The sequence below is a fragment of the Pristis pectinata genome, chromosome 2 (assembly GCF_009764475.1).
Source record: "Pristis pectinata isolate sPriPec2 chromosome 2, sPriPec2.1.pri, whole genome shotgun sequence".
NCBI lineage: Eukaryota > Metazoa > Chordata > Chondrichthyes > Rhinopristiformes > Pristidae > Pristis > Pristis pectinata.
Genome location: NC_067406.1, coordinates 114,284,584 through 114,304,828, shown reverse-complemented (window position 1 = coordinate 114,304,828; position 20,245 = coordinate 114,284,584). Strand labels below are relative to the sequence as shown.

The window sequence follows — 20,245 nt, the reverse complement described above, 5'->3', positions numbered from 1 at the left end:
ATCCACCCCTTTATTCCACAAGCCTCTATTTTACTTACCATTCTTTTATATGGCACTGACTGTATGCCTTTTGAAAATGTACTAAACATTGAAAGATTCAATCAGTTTTAAACCATTTTCTAAATACCTCTTGTTTTTCCTTTTTTTATTATTTTTAAAAGCTTCCCACCAAGGTTAAACTAACTGCCATTTTAGTTGCTGGGTATGTTCATGTATCTTTAAACAGGGATAATATATCTGCAATGTTCTGGTTTTCTGGCACTTCTCTGTATCTCAGGAAGGGAAAGCCCTCCTTTTCCATCCCCACTTCCCTTAGCAATTTAGGATGTATAACATCTGGATGGGGTGACCTATTTACTTTAAGCATATCCAGTCTAAACTGGTGGCACTGGGAGTAATCCAGAGATTATCTTCAAGGTCTTTTCTTTAACCTCCTCGCTAACTCCTGAAAACCTGACTGCAGGTTTTCAATTTTGCTCTCCCTGTGTATCATGATTTGTGCCTCACCCTCTTCCCTCTGTGTACTTTCTTCTTATCAATTTTCCCATCCTTTTTATCTACCAAGATTTTGGCAGCACCCTTCTTTTTGGTTAAGACCAATACAAAATACTTGGGAGCGGCACAGTATGTAGTTAGCAGAGCTGCAGTCTCACAGCTCCAGAAACCCAGTTTCATTCCTTACCACCTGTGCTGTCTATGTTCTCACTGTGGCTGCATGGTTTCCTCCAAGTGCTCCAGTTTCCTCTCACATTGGATTCATAGGTTAATTGGCCACTGTAAATTGCCCCTGGTGAATGGTAGAACCTGGGGAAAGTTGACAGGAATGTAAAGAAAATAAAAGAGGATTAGTGTAAGTGGGTGCTTGATGGTCGGTGCTGACTTGGTGGACCTAAAGGCCTGTATCTGCAGTGTATCATTCTATTAAGTATTCCAGTCTTGACCTCCACCTTCATGGTCCCTAATCTTCCTCACTGTTCATCATCTTACCTGCTTACTCTACACATAGCTATAGGATACTTTTGTGTTCCCTTTCATGTTATTATATTGTCTTTTTTTCCATCTTATTTGCATTTTCACTTCCCAACTCTAAATGTCAGGGGCATTCAGAGACATTCTTAACGTTGATAGCTGACAAAGCCTGGGTTTGTGGATTTTGCTGGATACCAAGGATTTTCAGCCATTTCATGGGTTGAGCTCGTTCTGGTCAGCCAACACGACGACAGATACATGTTAAATCTAAATTTATCTTTTGGAAAGTTCAGCCTTGAGAACATGAGTCAGAAAAGTCCATGACTAGCATGTACTTAAGTTGTGAAAGTGCGTGGTGAACCACACTTACCAACTTTCAGGCCATCAGTCAAATTCTGTTTTGGCAGCTGGGAAACTTAAATCCAGTTAACTAAATAAATCTGGAGTAATGATGACCATTGAACTATTAGATTATTGTAGAACCTCATCTTTCTGTCATCTAGAAGACAGGCATCAGGTAGTAGTCTCCACTTGCCTGAATGAGTACAGCTCCAACAACACACCATCTAGGATAAAGCATCCCACACGATTGGCTTTCCTTCCATCAACCTAGATATTCCCTCAGATGGAACACCATCATTGCAATGCATAGCATCTACAAAACACACTACAGTTACTTCCCAAGGCTACTTCAATAGTGTCTCTCAAATTTGCAACTTCTATCATCTAGATAGATACAGGCTTCAGAGTCATGGGAACACCAACACTTGCAATTACCCCCACCACACTGACTTCGAAATACATCACCATTTCTTCATCACAGGCTCAAAGTCCTGGAATTCTCAACACAATGACACATGTTGTAGCATCTTCACCAAATAAACTGTAGCAGTTCAAGATTGTGGTTTACTATCACTTTCTGAAGGGCAATTAAGGAAGGACAAGATGCCCAAATCTCAGAAATGAAATTTAGTTTCAGTAATACTGTTTGTAAAGATTTTGCTCTCTTGAATTCTATTAATTAAGGAAGAACACTTGCATGTTGCAATTAACAGAACAGCATTTGCTCCTGCCAGTAACCATTGCAGTTTCAAAATTAATGAACCTGTGGATAGCGTAATGAATATGAGATCTGTTTACCCAACGCACAACAATTTTCAAGATTGTGCACCATATGTGACAAACAGAATGCTAATGATATTTTAACCACAATTAAACTCACTCTTCTTACAATCTCATTACAAATGTACCACATTCACCCTTCATTAAATACTGAACAGGTGTCTGAAATTGCAGAGGTAGCAGAGATAGCCATGTTATAACGAAAGCAGATTACCTAATCACATACAGTAAAAATGAAAAACAACCCATCAGGTACGGCAATAGATTTCCCAGCCTGATTATTATAAACAACGGAAGTTATTCCTATGGGTTTTGAATACAACTCAGAGGAATATTCAGTCTTGAGCTAATTAGTGAAATGCACTGTATGACATTGCTTAGTGCAAAGTGCTCAACATCAACAAGACTAAAATGTCATGTGTATTTATCCCTGATGGCTCACTTTCATAAATATCACACTTAGTAGGTAGAAACTGAGCCACCTTACATTAACAATTAAGATTTTTCAATATCTTCGTCTTTATTCTCCCATATATCGGGGGTTGAAGAGGGAGGGAAGAGGGAGGGTATGTGACGTGGATGCTGAAGTATGAGGAGGATCAGAATGAGACCACGTGGGTGGGGAGAAAGAATGGTAGAAAGGAGAAGCAGGGAAGTGAGGAAGATCAAGGGAGGGAGGAGAGGCTGAGCAGTGGAATGAAGTTAATATTAAAATTTAATTCTTCTCAAACAATATTCTGTAGGAAATAATCAATTTGTATTTGCTCTTACACGTGCGCCCTCTCAGACTGACAGTCAGACATGCTTCTCTTTGCACTGCTTCCCTGGGAGAAAACACTTTAGTGGCGCAACACTGCTGTTCTGTTGCTTACACATACAACTGCCAACTACTTGACTGGAAACCACAGTGTTTTGAAATAGAATCTTGTATTTTCAGCAGAGATGGCTTTGGCTACAATTACATAATAAACATACAACCCAACCATCCCTTTTATAAATGCAGCTGGCAAAAGACCCATGCCTGTACTGGGGTGAGGAGAGGTCAGTGGGAAGTTGCTGCAGGGAACTTGCATTAGACTAGCAGATGGGTGGCTAGACTGGCCAGCTGATATATCAACAGAAGAGTTGGTTCCATAAGGACTCCAATGGCAGAAGCACAGTTGCCCTGAGAGAATCATTCAACTGTATGGAAGTTCATGACTTTCACATTTGCTTGGGAGTTCCAAACTTCTGCACAGTTATGAAATTTTTGGCTATTAAGCAGAAAATCTGGTTAGGTAAAGTTCAGGCAGGTAGATATTCAGATTTATTAAGGATGTGATAATTACTACTTTTGTCAAAAAAATTAAACTTCCTAATAGCACTTACAGGGAACTGGGGCCTCAGTGTGATAAGGCAAACCTGAGAATCAGAGATCTAGTTTGTTAAAGGGAACATGGGAACTAGCACCTGGTGAGCTAGATGTTGAACCAGTGGGATTTCTGACCAACCAGATAGCGGATTATCAGAGTGTTATTGTAGTGTGAAAGATATTGAGTAACAACCTTGCAGGAAAATTACAGAGATGTGCAAAAGCCATAGAGTAGGGGGACTTCATTTGTCCATATATATTCTGGGATAACAATAGCACAAGGGGCAAAAAAAGGAAAGGGGTGAGTTCAGGAGAATATTTATGATCAGTACATTTCTGGTGCAAGAAGGCAGGCAACAATGTCCTGGTGTGTACTAGGACATCCAAATACCATGCCACAGGGCTTTCAGAGGAGACAGCAATCTCAATGGAAAACAACAATCACTCCCTCTTGTAGAGCTTTTGGTATAATCTTTATAATGTTAAAAGTTAAATTATGGATTAGTTGTTAGGAATATAGTTATTCTTTGCACAAAAATACTTACTACACAATGTGATAGAAATGGTCAAAGTATTGTAGTCAGTAAGGAAATCATAGAAGGAAAGAAAGAATAGAAAGATTAGATTTAAAGCTTTCAAAAGATTTTTTTAAGCATAGTTATCAAAGCCTCAGCTTGTGTCCCTGATACCTTTGCAAGGTCAGGTTAGATTTCCTATTTGACAATAAAATAAATGCTAAACAGATAAGACAGCTGAGCCAATTAAGTTGGTGCTATCAGAATAGGTTTAACAGGAGTGTCTAAACGGGACATGCCAAACTGAGATGAGGTAGGGTTACAACTACATTACAATCAAGGAGCATTTGGTTGGGTTATCTGTTCATTTCTAATTGGTTTATTCATAGGCTAAGGTAATTGGGATGAAGATGGACAGGGAGTATTTGCCATTCTTTTGAAGGATCAAATGTTGGCAGCTAACAAGAGCTCTTCAAGGTGGGATAAGTGTTAGCCTTATCTTGAGTAGCTTGAGAAGGCTGAGAAAACAACTGTTACTACCCATGTCTGAAGCCTAGATGCTATTGCTGGTACTGTGTGAATAACCGATCTATCATGAGGGAATTATGTCATCTTTTACCATATTACTATATTGTATTTAGTATTACTATATTGTGTTAATTATGATAATTGTCCATTTTTGTGAAAAAAGCTAAGCCTTGATTCTTTGGGCAATTTGTGATCTTGCTGAAAAATTAAAACATTACACTCCCTATTGAAATTGCATCCCTATCTAAAAATATTCTGGAAGTTCACAGGGCATTTTACACAAAGGAATAATGCAAGTAAAATTACCACATTATGTTCTTAAGACTGCAGATTCACCAGGGAGAAACCCACCACCAAACCAAAGTTTCATACCCTGGAGGAGGAGAAGCAGGAGTCTGAAGATCAAGAGTCTATGGATGATGTCCTGCTTTATTATATCTATCTGCTATAAGCATCAGTTCACATACTGGCACTGTAAGGGCAGAATTTGGATTAGAGGGCCATGTTATATTAGAGGAGGCACTTGGCCTTTGTGGGCTGTAATCAAGGAAAGGAAATCTTCTGTGATCGCATGTTAAAGAGTAACCCCTCACAATCATACTACCTTAGAGGAATCAGATGCAGACTATGAGAGGCAAGCATTTGGGTAAAAGTTAGAGTGCACACATTGCTTGCCACATTGCCCAACCTATTACTTTGAATGCACAAGGTATGTATGGGCAGAGTGGAATCCATCTCACACATGTCCCAGGAAATCATGAAGTCAGGATAACATTTTGGCAACATTTGATGAATCAGGTTTCTGATTCCTTGGAGACAGTGGCTGAGGCCATTCATAGTGTTCAAGGCACCAAAGAATCACAAGCCAATCACGTCGGATCTCTAGTGTCTGTAAGCCAACAGTTTGAGCAGATTGCTGTTCTGTGGGAACAGAGATATGCTTCATTAGACAATATATAAAGAGCTATCATGGAGAGGACAGCTGTTTTGCAGGAGTTAGCAATGGATTGAAGGCTTTTGAGATCTGGATCACTGTCTGTCTAGCGCTGCATGTCCTCCCTCATGATTTTTCCTTTCGCCTCAGGCTCTCATGCTATGCCCACACCTGTGCCCCATGGTCAGTTTTCCCAGACTGCAGCCACTTCTGGTGGAACACAGAAGTCATAAGCTCACTACTACCTTTTGCCTTTGTGCATTATGATCCATTATTATAAGTACTGGTCACAAACAATAATGAGTGGAATCTATTCTTGTTAAAGATATCGAAGGGGATGGAAGAGGTGGGAAGATAAATTTTCACTTGCTGTTGGGTGAAAAAAGGGATTAAGTTTCTCTAAAGTGATGGGAAAATCTGATTATTGCCATCTTCAGAAGTGCTGACTATTCAATGGCAGACTGCTTATCTGATTCCTCAAATTGGATCAAGGCTCCCTAAAATAGATACATAGTACCTTGATCCTAGTTCTCTACGCCACAGCGGTCAGACAGATCAGGAAATTGAAAGCTGGATTTTATGTGGAATGGAGAAATACTGAAATGGATAAAGTTATCAACTTTTTTAAGCAGGTGCAGTAAGTACCACCACATTGTTATTATTTCAAGGATGTCCAAATATTCAAAGTGGTTGTTAGTTTAACTGATACTGATACATTCATGTTCCTACATCCTTCAACTGTACTTATGTCCATCCTTCCTATGAAAATTTAAACATTCCATTTTCTCCAACTACTACTCTATTTCTAATACTTCTTTTCCCCTTACTATTCTGCAATCAATTCTGTTCCCATCTCACTCACCAACCTCCAAATATCTACATTTTCTCATCCATGTTGCACATTCTCCTGACATGGAACTATATTGCCAGTCCATCATCGCTGGGTCTATATTCTGGAACTCCCTCCTCATCAGCGCTATGGAAGTATCTTCACTGGACTTTGGCAGCTCATCATTAGCTCCTCAAGGGCAACATAGGATGGGTAATAAATACTTGGCTTGTCATCAATGCCCAGATTTCTCTTTTTGAACAAAGATATGAAAATATTGCCAAAATGTAACAATTTCATGATGGTGAAATGGGGTTCTCCAAGTAACCTGCTTCACAGAGATAATTAACATTTTCAAATAACAGTTCCATTATGCAGTTTCGAACCTGATTTGGAACACTTCGTGCCTAGAGTGCCTAGATGTCGTATGGGAAAGTGCAGAGTGGCTAACATTCCGTAAATGGAAGTCTTCTAAAAGTGAAATACAGAGTTCAGAGCCAATATATTCCTGTAAGGTTGAAGGGCAAGGACAAAAAGTCTGGGGAACTTGGATATCAAGGGTTTGATCAAAAAAAGAAAGAGAGCATATGGTAGGGATCAAGCACTGAAAACAGGGGAGGCCTTCTGGGAGTACAGGGAGTGTAGGGAAGTGCTTAAAAAAAGAAACCAGAGGAGAAACAAGTGTCACAAAGTATCACTGCCAGGTAAGATTAAGGAAAATCCCAAGTTATTTCATAAGTACATTTAGAGCAAGAGGGTAATTAGGGAAAGAGTGAGGCCCACTGGGGACTGAAAAGGGAACCTGTGGGTGGACCCAGAGGACATGGGTAAGGTCTTAAATGAATATTTTTCATTTATCAAGGAGAAAGACATTATAGTTGGACATTTCAGTCGGGTGGATGAAATTCTGGAGCATGTTAAAGATTAAGAAGATGGTGTTAAGCTGCCTTGGTGGACGTAAAGGTAGATAATTTCCCATGGTTTGATGAGATGTATCCCATCTTGCTATGGGATGCAAAGGAGAAGACTACTGTGGCTTGATGGAGATATTTAAATCTTTGCTGGTCACAGGTGAGGTGCCAGATGGCTGGAAGACAGCAAATATGGTACCTTCATTCAAGAACAGCAGCTGGGATAAGCCCAGAATTACAGGCTGGTTAGTCTAATGTCAATGGTATGGAAATTATTGGAAAAAATTTGAGTGACTACATTTGAAAAGACAGGGATTGATCAGGGATAGTCAACATGGATTTATTGGTGGGAAATCCTGTCTAACTAATTTAATTGAGTTTTTTTGAATTGGTAATGATGAGTGCAGTGCAGTTGATGTGGTCTAGATGAAATTTCAGTGAGGCTATTAGACAAGTTGGCAAAATGGATATGAAAATGGCTTGGTTGTAGGAGACAGAGGGTGATGGTGGTTTCAACAAAGGAACACAGGTAGGTGAGAAAATCTTGAGTTTGTATTTTCCCACCTAAAATGTAACTTTATTTTAAATGTACAATTCCATGGTGCACTTCAAGTCCTCTGCTTTGAAGTGCACCGCAAGTCTTGAATTTGTTTTACCCCAGGAATGTGATTTAAAATTGTGATTTTGTACTGTATTAAAATTGTATTAAACAATTAATGTGGATACCAGGCAGGGGAGGGGAAAGAGGCGAAAGCCGAATTTGCTAAAGCACGTGGAGGTGAGCTGTTACCAAACTTTGTCTTACATCAAAGTGGAAGCTGCAGTTAACAGCAGTTAAAAGCCAACAAGGTTTTACCTTAAAAGTACAACTTCTCAGCCATAAGTGTACTGTAGCCAGGGAAGGGTAATCCAATCAGTTACCAGCAGTCGTGAACACATGAATCACTGAGACAGCAGTTGCAGCAGGGGATGTATAATTCGTTCAGTCACCAGAAATCATGCATCATTTGATTGTTGGTGGGTTGACCCCAAAGACAGTTGCAAGTAAGCAAGTCTCAGCGTATAGTATACATGAATCACATGAAAGTGTTGTGCCAGTGTCATATTATGCTTACTCTAATTTCTCAACATCAGACAAAGGTATATCATCACAGAATAAGAAATTCAGGTCTCTTTGTCATTTATTAACATCACAGTTAGGACTTTTGCCCAACTGTCAGTAGTTATTGACCTATTGTAAAGGCAAGTGATATAGTTTGTGCAGAGAATAATGAATTGCACTTGGTGGGACAGGATATTGAGACAGACAACTGGCACCAACAGTATATTGTGAACGGAGGTAAAGGCAGGAAGAGGGAGGCAACAGAGGGGTCAAAATCAGGAAGCAGCATCACAGGGTCAACAAGCAGACGTTTGGCTGCCATGATTTCCAAGATGGCAGGTGTTCCAAAGGCTGTAATTGTCATGTCAGATTGTTGTAGACATCTGTGGCTTCCTAGAAGATTGGGTATTTACCTGACCTGTGGCCAGCCTTAATGATGGCTGTGATAGTCACCACAACCCTCAATTTCTTTGCCTCTGGTTCCTTTCAGTATGGCACCAGAGCCATACCAAGAGTCTTGTAGTCAGCAGCATATAAACATGTAAGACATATAATAGATATTTGCCAGAGTTGAGAGCTAAATAGACTCCTCCCGTGATGTGTCACTAGGTAAGGAATAACAAGCATAAATTGAAGGGGGGCCTTTCAGTACTCCTAGTTAGTATCTTTTATCTTTAGGTTAATCAATGTGTTTTGCATTCTTTAAAGCATACCACAGCAGCAAAGACTAGAAATGTAGGAGGAACAAGTTCCTCAACTTTTCTAATCTGTTGAGGATTCCAATGGACAGAAAGATGAAGATGAGGTATCAAGTTCAGGATATCATGGCTATCTCAATAACTTAAAGATTCAGTCACTTATACTGGAGCAAGGTAACCACGTGCTGCATTTCCTTTCCCAATCCACTGACACAAACAATCCAGTAACCATCCATTGGTTTCACATAAAGCACCAAACAATTGGAAATACCAATTAATATCTATCATTTAAGAATGTGGAAGGCAGGGAAATAGTGAAAATGAATAAACTAAAAGTGACTTAATAAACCAAAACTGCTAATCTATTTTCAACTACATCCACATGCTTTCCCTGAATGAATTACAATGCTTTCTTATTCTCTCCCCAGTATTCCTACATAGTACAATCTTAATACTTTAGCCAAGTGGCAGTCTCCTCTGATCCTTGCTTCAATTTTTGTAGAGCTCAGAGAAGGTAATTCTCAGGAGCAGGAGCTCTTGTTGGTTCTGCCCAAGATTGTTCCAGGAGGAAGCAAGCAGCAGGTCAAGAGGCAGCAGGCTGCCAGCTGAGTGTGAGTGTTTTTTGTTCATTTTTTGGGATCTGTGTGTTGCTGGAAAGACTGAATTGACAGAGAATGAAAGGAGTAAGATGTACGACATTCTTTAAGAGAAATGTTACATTCATCCTTCTTCTCCCCCCTCCTCCCCCCCCCCCCCCATATGAGCATTACATTCTTTTCAACCTTTTCACTCTCCCACTCCTCTCTGGTCATCTCTCACCCATCTATTTCACAAGCATACCCCAACTCTTGGCCCATCATGGATGCTTCTCTGCAGAACAGCTTTGGACAGATTATTGGTGTTTTGCAAGTCCATGGGTAAAATAAAAAGAAAACATACTGGAATTCATAGTTTGCAGGTCTGCCATCCAACATACTGCACAATATTTCAAGTTTTACAGATGAAGCTGCTTTCTCAATAAATGGCATCTTTTCATTTGCTTTAGGCTACCAATCCAGTTGAATTTCTCCATGAAACTATGGAAAATCTGACTGGTAGGATTTCTAGTACTTTGTACAATTCCTACTGACCCTCCATCACTTTCCTTTTCACTATTGTTCCCAGGGGTCAGCATTTCTGTGTGACTGAACATAGCTTGAACATAGCTTTAGGTGCCATCTCATTCTGCACTTGCTCAGCAATGCCGAGGTAACCAGCAGGTGATATCATACCTAACAGTACCATATGTCCCGTGATTATGGACACTCAGAATAAATTAGATAGTCTGAGGAATAAGAACATAAAAAATAGGATTAGGATAAGGCCATTTGACCCTTCCAAGTCTACCCTGCTGTTCAAGATGTTCTTCTATCTCAGTTTCATTTTAGTGCACTTTATCCCTCTAATATCCATGAATCTATTAGCCTCTTGTTTTGAATGAAGCCAATAAAAGAGTCTCCACAGGCCTTTGGGATAGAGAATTCTAAAGATTCACCATCCTTATCTCATCCTAAATGGCTTACCACTTATTCTGAGATCAATCTCTGGTTGTAGACTGCTCCTTCAGAGAAAACATTCTCCCTGCATTCAGCATTGAGCTTGTTGAACCCTGTAAGGACTTTCAATGAGATGTTCTCTCATTCTTCTAAACTCTAGAGGATAGAGCTGGTCTACTCAATCTCTCCTCGTACAGCAAATCCTCCATCCTGGAACCTGTCTAATATAGCTTCACCAAAACTGTACACCAGATGTGGTCTCACTTAGATTCTACATAAATGCAGCAAGACATTTTTAATCCTGTACTCAAATCCTCTCATATTAAAGGCCAACATACCATTTACCTTCCTAATTGCTGCAAATAGCAGTGAAGGTACGTTTTTCCCCCACGTCCTCAAAAAATTTAGCAGTTGCCTATTGCATACCATGACAGGTTCAAAGTTGCATTGAGGGCTTGAGATTTTTACTATTTTAACACTAAACCTGACTCAAACTAAATGTTTTGGGGGTGAAATTTTCTCTATTAATTGTGGCATCCTGTAGCAATGAAGTGCACATCTTAACATTTCTGCTCTTTCCAATAGTTTCCAAACAGACATCATCAACATTGATTTCTCCAACTTCCAGAAACCACTCCCGTTTTCCTCCCCCCCTTTGTTTTCCCTCATTCCTCTGACCTCTTCTCTTTCCCCTCCCCCGTCCTCACAACCTGCCCACCTCTTTCCCTTTATTCCATGGTCTACTGTCCTCTTCTATCAGATTCCTTCTTCTTCAGCCCTCTTCCTCTTATCACCTTCCAGCTTCTCACATCATTCCCTTTTACCCCCTCTCCCCACCTTCCCCCTCTCACTTGCCAACTTGTGCTCCTTCCCCTCCTCTTTTATTCTGGCTTTTGCCCCCTCCTTTCCAGTCCTGAAGGGTCTCATCCCGAAATGTCAACTGTTCATTTCCCTCCATAGATGCTCCCTGACCTGCTGAGTTCCTCCAGCATTTTGTGTTGCTCCAGATTTCCAGCATCTGCAGTCTCTCGTGTCAACATCTCTTATTCCCAGAAGATTGACATGCCTTGTATCTCCAAATTCTCCAGTCCTCTCCCTCTTCCTTGTATTTTGCTTTCGCTTTTCCATTTGTATCAAGTGGATGCAGTGTATTTCCTGAGGTTTACTATCAGGTAGACGCATTATAAAGTGGCACCACAAAGCTTTTGAGGAGATGTGTTGAGAATGGGGAGTGGGAATGAATGTTGACTGATATGGTATCATATTACATAAGGATTATGATAATTGATAGTAGTGGATGAAAGAGGTGGTGAGAAAAACATTAAATGCAATGTTGGATGCTGCTGAAATTTAAGTGGATTGATATGAACGGAGTACAACTGACAAGACAAAGTTCAGTAGTTGCAGTCAGACTAGAAGGTATAGGCAAATGAGCAACTTTGCTTTATACTCCTACCCTAGTTAGGTTTTTAAAATACATCATGAACTGGATCATGACTGGTGACAACATTCCACAACTACGCTAGTCTTGGCTCCACTATAATGATACTCAATTTTTTTATTGCAAGGGTTGAGGACTTCCTTCCTTATCTTTACAGCATCCAAGGAAGTACAAAGAAATGGCTCATGGGCTCAGCATTTATCCCCACCATTGCTCCCCTCTCTCAGGATCCAATGTTAATATCAATCCAGAAGCTTTGAGCAAAAGAAGAACAGAGAAGGGGCTTTACAGATATCACAGTTAACAATGACAGAGCAAGAAGTGCTGGATTTTAGAGATAGTTTTGTTAAAAATGGGGACTGCCCGGCCATCAAATGAAACTATTAAGACATCATTAATTCAAATACCATACAAAGTTGATTTCAACAGTGAGTGAAATACGATCATTTTTATAATGATAAGTAAGCCACAGTGATTTTACACATGCAGGGACAGCTAGTAAAAGGAAGAATAAAACATTGTTACTGTCAAAGGTTGCAATGAGGTACATTCAAAAATGTTATGTTCTTAAGTTTCTGTTCTTTAATAGAATACTAAAAATTTCACTATTTGGCATGGCTTTTCCACCTTACCAATTCTTGGTTGCCTTTCATCTGGCTTTATGACGAATGGGAAAGAAATGAACCAGGAAATGAATAGGAAAGAAATGGGGACCAATGAACCGACGTGCAAGTGGTTGCTTACATGATTACTTTGTGATCATGGGATAGGATGGAGGAGTTGATGAGAGCGTAGCCATTGCTAGTGCTTTTAACATTGGTCCAATGGTACAACTGAAGTAAACTTTGCATCACAGGACTCATGGAAATATTGCAAACAGCTGCCGCTGTATTCCTATTATCTTACTCCTCCTCAGAATCATCCACTGATGATGTATGGTCTGCTCCTAGCTCCTCCTTACAGACCCAAACCTGCTGTTGCATAATGTTGTGGGGAGCACATTGTAACCACCTGAACACCTGAAACACATCTTCCTGATGCCCTTGGTTTATTTTATCACATATTTGGTGATCACTTGGCATTCGTCATAATATTGTTGGGTGCCATTATTATTGGATATCCCTTGTCTCCAAGCGGTGACTGTTTAAGTACCCTGCAGGAAGAAAGCTTCATGGCAGTTATGGCGGAATCTTGCGCACATCTGCGTAAATAACATTTTGTCTTTGCACACCAGGCGCACATTGATGACATGGAAGGCCTTGTGTATTGCCATATCTGTGCAGTCACTGATGCCTTGCTCCTGAATTAAGCCAGCTATAAATGGAAATACAAGCACCTGCTCATTTTATTGAAGGCAGTTTAATAAATGTCTTTCCTGGCAAATAGCTCATCAGTTAATTGGATGATACAATTTGGGCTTTGAATGGAAAATCCCAGAAATGTCTTCAGCTAGGTACTAAAAGAGCCAGAGTCAAAATATTTCAAGGGTATTGGTGACTTTGATAGCCACAGGTAATGCAAGACAATCAAATCCTGCAGGGAGCAGATCTTCCTATGGGAAATAGCTGATATATACCACTACCTGACATAACCAGAGCCTCTTAGTGTATTGCTGTTTTGATGGAAAGAAATCTCAGGCTCTGCCTAGACACTTTCTGCCGTGGGTAATTTCTCTGTGAGCTGCACCATCCTTTGCTATCCAAATATAGATTGACTGAAGCAGGCTGCTGCTGGATCTGATGATGGAGTGCTGCACATTTGCTCTTCATCAAAGGTCCAACTCAAGGTGGCCTTGATTTAGAAAACCTTCAAGATATGGTACTGAAGCAGAGCTGTGAAAAGAAAGTCCTGCACTTATATTGTTATTTTCACTTCCCTTTCAGAACATTTCACAGCAATCTTACAGCCAGTGAAGTAGTTCTGATGTCCTTATTTGGCAGATGACACCCATCAGGAACAGGACCAATGAAATCCAAAGACATGGTGACTGCTAACTGATCAAACAAGCCATTGGCATGCAAGTATGGCTTAGCTGTCTAAGGAGCTTTGGAAAAGCCCTTCAGTATGCATCAACATTGGTTTTGGTGTGCACTATGGGAAGAACAAGGTGCAAAGTGCAGATCAACTGGGGGAGGGTGGGGCAGGGAAACTGGGGATGAGGAGAAGCAGGAGCATGAAGATAAATGGGAAAGTTATGGCAGAGCAGCACCATCTGCTCACAGAGCTGCCAGGGTTGCTTTTAATAACGCAAGGCTCACTAAATGAAATGCAAAAAATTCAAGCACTATATATGATATACTTATAAATACTATATACACTATATAAATATACTTATGAGCTATGCAAGAGAATGCCAAGTTGACATTTCTAATTATGTAATATACACAACAGGAGTTTAATCGCATCCTTCTAAAATGATGGCCATGCAATGGTGATGTGCATCAACATGCAAGGCATCCTGATTGCTTTGCAACAAAGAAACACACACTTGTGACTGGGAAAAATGTGATCCTTGACCAGGAAAACAGGCTTCAAATGAAAGGTTGCTAAAGCATTATATAAAGGTATGGTTCATACCTGAAACATTAATGTGGAGTCCACCATAAAAGAAAAAGCAAATTCTTCTCCAATTCTGCAAGTAAGGCTGCCTTCTTACATGGACCACTCCAATCTTTGAGTGTCCACTTCCATTGTCATGACATCTGATATCTATCCCACTACTCTCAGGATCAGGTCAGCTGATTTAGATCCATTACTTTTTGCTGTGATCTTTAGCTGTGTAACTGCAGGTTTAAAAGCTCCTGCAAGGTGAAAAAAAAATCACAGGGAAAATCATGTTTCTTGCATGACTCTTGCACTTGGCACAGGTCTATGCTGTGGCACCACTTTAGTGAGATTTCTATGTGCAAAATAACATGTAACCCACATTGTTTGGTCATGGAGTCATAGAGTTGTACAGCACAGAAATGAGCCCTTCAGCCCACTACTTCCATGCTGATCATTTTGCCAATCTACACTAATCCCATTTGCCCAGATTAGGACCACACCTTTCTATGCCTTGCCTATTTGTGTCTGTCCAAGGGCCTCTTAAACTTAGTAGTTGTACCTGATTCCATCACCTCTTCTGGCACAGTGTTCCAGCTACCAACTACTCTCTGTTAAAAGATCTCCTTTAAATCTCCTACCTCTTGTCTTAAATCTATGCCCTCTTGATTTTGACACCCCTACCAAGGGAGAAAGACTTTCCCTATCTACTTTTATCTCTGCGTCTCATAATCTTATATATTTCCCTCAGGTCACCCTTCAGTTTTCTTTGCTCCAGGGAAAACAAGCCCAACCTATACAATTTCTCCCCCTCCAATTCAGGTAACATCCTGTAAGTCTCCTCTGTACTCTTCAGCCCAATCAGATCCTTTCTATAGTGTGGTGACTGCAAACAATACCCCTAACCAGTGCTTTTTAAAGTTGCAACATAATGTCCTAACTCTTATATTTTATGTCCCGACCTTTGAAGGCAAGCATGCCATATGCCTTCTTCGTCACCCCATCCAACTGTGTTGCCACATTGAGGGAACTATGGACTTGGACCCCAAGGTCTCTCTGGTCATCAACACTCCTTAGTCTCTTATGATTTACTGTATATGTTCTACTCCTATTTGACTTCCTAAAATGCATTACCTTGCATTTGTTGGGAATGAATTCCATTTGCCAACCGTGTGCAACTTTCCAACTGAAATATGTAGCCTTGGACAACATTCTTAGCTATCCATAACACCACCAATTTTTGTATCATCTCAGATATACTTATCATTCCTCCTACATTCACATCCAAGTCGCTAATATATATCACAAACAGCAAAGGTCTCAATACCAATCCCTGTACACCACTAGTCACACACTTCCAATCAGAAAATCATTCTTCCACCACTACCTTCTGCTTCCTATCATTATGCCAATGGTTATTATCATAATTTTGTTTGTGGATGCCTACTATATGTAAACTGGCTTCTGTGTTTCCTAACTTACGATGCTGACTGCAATACTAGAGTACATCATTTTCTATAACATGGTCTGGGATGTACAAAGGGCTCATATAAACACAAGTCTTTTTCAAAAAAATATTGCTGGCTATCTTTTTCTTATTCGATACTGTTTAGCCATTTGAACATATAGAACGATCGGAATAAATTTTCTATCCACCTTTGTTAATGATGACATTTATTGCATTAATGTGCATGTTTCAATGTTCATTAGAATGCAAATCTGGTATTTGTAATTCAAAAAAAAAACAATGCCACAGTTCTTGTTTGGGAGTTCCTCCAGCAGCCTCGTATGGACTGCAGGATAAGCTGTTTTACATCTAGTTCCGTTGGGTGGAACATACACATTCTGGCTTATGTATCTGCAAACTACATTAAGACAGGACCACTGTAGGTCTCAAATATATGATTTATTGTGCCTTCTACCTGATTTGGATTGGAGCACTGGTTGTCCAATTCAAGTTGGACAAAAATCATGTTGGCAGATTCCAAACAATCTATTAGGCAAAACTATGATAACCTGTTCTTCTATTGTTCAGAAATCCTGATGGTTAAACATCTGTGTCACCTGGTTCTGTTTCCCACACTCCCCTTAAATTCACCATGGCTCTGATTCCCATGCTTCCTTTAAGCTCACAGAAGCTTCATTTCCTGTGCTCCTTTTAGACTCACTGGTGCCCCGTTCCTACACTCTCTTTAAACTCACTGGAGCCCTATTTCCCATGCACCCTTTAAACTCACTGGGGCTCCTTTCTCACACCCCATTCAAACGCAACAGGACCTTGTTTTCACATGCCTTTTAAACTCATGGGGCTCCATTTCCCATAGTCCCTTTAACGTCACTGGGATCCCATTTCCATGCTACTTTTACACTCACTGATGTCCCATTTCCCAGACTCCATTTAAACTCACTGGGGCCCCATTCCCATGCTCCTTTTAAACTCACCTGGTTAACAAACTCATTCATCATACAACTATGTAACATCTATAAAAAGTGAATTGAAAGTCTACTCATATATTAAGAGGAGTAATATCCAAGAGTCTGGAAAATCTGCCAGTCCACCAAAGGCCCGAGACTGCCAGATTATCAAAGCTTTATTTTATATGAACACTTACATTTAAAGAAAAGATTGGCCTGCTGCCCTGTTTTTCAGCAAGAACAGATCAGTCAACAGATGAAAGTTACCATTGTGATATCAATAAAATCAGTAAAAGCCTACTGTAACTAGTGGGATCTAAAAAGAGGTTCTGCACCATCCTAGCTGTCAAATTTAGAAAACCTGTTTGAATGGTAATTGCTTTGGTCTGAAGAAATATTAGTGGGGTAATATTTCTGCTGGCCTATTCAGATTATGATTCTTTCTTGCTGAAGTGCATGGTGTTTATTAGCTCAGTGTATGATTTTGGCCACTGGTTGTTTAATACCATTTGTCCTTCAGTATTTTTCAGAATTATTTTGAATTACTTTGGGAAGGCATAATAGCATCTATCCATTTAATACCTCCAGTCTTTTAAGGGGAGGTGTGCAGCAATCATAGTTGGGTTTGTCCAGTCCCTACAACTCTTCCCCGTCCTGGGATGTGGGAAGTTGCTGCATAAATGAAAATTGTTGTTGCTACAAAACAGCATCCTTTCTTAGTCTATCATAAGTATATAGGGGTGAGTTTAAGTAGAACAAAATAATATGAAGTGGATGGGCCATCTTAAGGTCTATGCCACATCCACCACAAGGGGATTTGTCAGTGCAATTCAAACTTGTAGTTAGCAATTTCATGCCCCCATTAACATGGCTGCAGAGTGTTGGTCTGGTCTCAGCCATTCTTTCTGTACCTTCACTGGTTTTAAAAATATACAACTTAAAAGAAGCACAACATTCAAAGCTGGAACAACTCCAGGAGCAAATAAATTTCTCTCGTCTACTCTCCTGGTGCTTTCCCAACCAGTGGGGATGGGAAAGCAGAGCTGAAGTTACACTCAGATCAGCCATGATCTTACTAAATGACAGAGCAGGCTCAAGCAGTACAGTAGACTACTCCTCTTAATCTGTATGTTTGTTTGTTTGGGGGGGGGGTGGTTGTTGTACAAGGAGAGATTAAGTATATTGGGCTATACTCTCTTTAGTTTAGAAGAAAGAGAGGTGATCTCAATGAAACATACAAAATTCATCATCAGGCTTGGCAGCATAAATGCAAGGATAATGTTTCCCCAGGTTGGGGTGTTAGGGATCAAAGTCTCAAAATAAAGGTTAGGGCATTCACAACAGAGATTAGGAGAATTTTTTTTCACCCAGAGGTGGTGAACCTTTGGAATTCTTCACCCAAGAGGGTTGGGAAGGTGTAATTACCAAGTATATGCACAATAGATTGATAGATTTAAAAATATTAATCCATATCAGGGAGTGAGACTTGAATCTCACAGAGTGGAATGGTAGTGTAGCAGTCAGTGCTGCTGCTTCACAGCTGTGGGATTCAGGTTGGATCCTGACCTTGTGTGCTGAGTTTGCACATTCTCTTTGTGACTGTGTGGGTTTCCACTGGGTGTTTTGATTTCTTCCCACATCCCAAAAATGTACTGGGAAGTTAATTAGCCTCTCTAAATTACCCTTACTATAGGCAAATAGTGAAAAGAATCAAAGGGAAGACAATGGGCATATCTGAGAGAATGTCACTGGGATACAGGGAAATAAGGAAAGGAGGAATGGGACTCATGGAATTGTTCTCCTGGGGGCTGGTATGGACCCGATGCCTAAGTAGCCTCTTTCTGTGGGGGTAACATATGTAAGTTAGCGTTTTGGGTCGAGTATGAAACACGCCCATTTAAGAATGTTGTATAAATTGCTGCTAAAACCCTCACTAACACCTTTATTATCTCCAAACAACTATCTGGCCTACTAATCTCTGTAAAATTCCGTCCATCCAAGTCCATATTCCCTCTATCTGCTCTTTCCCGCTTATCTCGTTGTTTTGCATTGGCTCCCACCACCTTAATACTAAATTTCTGTTGTTGATGTCGAAATGTTTTTTATTTAAATACCGTCCAACCACTTCCCTCTCTCAGTCCTTCAAACCACCTCTGATTGAATGATCCCCAAACATTAAACTCCTTTTTCTTCACTGATACTGACAGGTCTAAAATGGACTACCTTTCCGTTTTTACACTTTCATGTTCCCAATACGAGCAAAAGAAAACATTTACCTATTTAATTAAGAGTACAGTTCACTAACCAAACTGTATCTACGATCAAAAAAGTCTCCCCACGCAGCAGATGGCGCTGCGATTGACTTGCAGCGGTGCTCGCAGCCGCAGTATATGTGAGCGCCCATGTCTTTTATTTTCGCTCGCCGGGCTCTTGCTCTCACATTCCTGCTGTCCTTGCAGTCCTTCAAACCGCCACCTCCCGCACCCAACACCCCCCCCCCCCCACTCACCTCCGTCGTTACCTGTCGGAACACCTGAGCCACCCGCCAGCCAATCCGTGCCGTGTACACATGCGCGGTGGCACCTCCCACCCCGCGCGCGCTACCTCGGGCAGCGCGCAGTCGGAAGCTCGAGCCTGTGGCTTGACGCTGTCATGGCGGCGTGAAGCTGAGGAACGAGGAAGAGAGTGTCTCCGTTCCGTCCCCAGGACTTTTTCTTCCCCCCCCCCACCTCTTTTTTTTGTAAACAACAATCTGACTCGGAGCGTGTATGAGCCTCCCAGCCGTGAGTTGCCCGATTCGAGAGCGAGTGAGTGGGCCCGGCTCAGGGACAGATTGAGAGCGCAGCGAAGCAGCCTCCGAGCTCGGCTCGCCGTGCGCCTTCACTTTAAGTTGCGCGTTGGTCGCTGTTCTCTCGCGTCTCCCGTCTTCTCCCTTCGGCAGTTCGGCTAACCGTCCTCTGGGTGACTCGTCATGTCGAGCGGGGACGGCAACCCCCAGCCCGCCGACTCCGGGGGAGGCCAGTCTGCACCGCCTGGAGAGCAGGCAGTGGACAAGGGGCAAGTCACTCTACCCCACGCCAGCAGCAAGATCTCATCAGGTGGCGACGCGGCTGTTTCCCTGGGCCTCAATCCTTCTATACCTATTCGAGGGATCCGGATGAAATTCGCAGTGTTGACAAGTCTCTTGAAGGCCGGTGAAGTGACCAACCGAGACATCGTGGAAACCATATTTAACCTGGTAAGAGAGTGTGACCCCGACAACCCCAATTGGCCACACAGTTATCCACAGTCCTTGGACACTTACAACGTGCAATACTTTCATGTTTACATCTCCAATTGAGAACGCAGGAA

At 41.1% G+C, this 20,245-nt stretch overlaps 1 protein-coding gene and 1 long non-coding RNA gene across 2 annotated transcripts in view; one reads left to right on the top strand and one right to left on the bottom strand.

The window, feature by feature from the left end:
- Positions 1-737: 737 nt before the first annotated feature.
- On the bottom strand, positions 738-19,328 carry LOC127567560 (uncharacterized). The gene is made up of 3 exons (XR_007955910.1): positions 19,171-19,328; positions 14,513-14,736; positions 738-804 (listed from the first exon to the last, which is right to left on the bottom strand). It is a non-coding gene; the product is annotated as an uncharacterized LOC127567560 (long non-coding RNA).
- A 97-nt stretch (positions 19,329-19,425) lies between these two features.
- lrba (LPS responsive beige-like anchor protein) overlaps positions 19,426-20,245 on the top strand; it is a 626,133-nt gene continuing 625,313 nt past the window's right edge. The window contains exon 1 of the mRNA XM_052010590.1: positions 19,426-20,132. Coding sequence (XP_051866550.1) covers positions 19,866-20,132 — 267 coding nt within the window. The 5' untranslated portion in view covers positions 19,426-19,865. The remainder of the gene's footprint in view (positions 20,133-20,245) is intronic.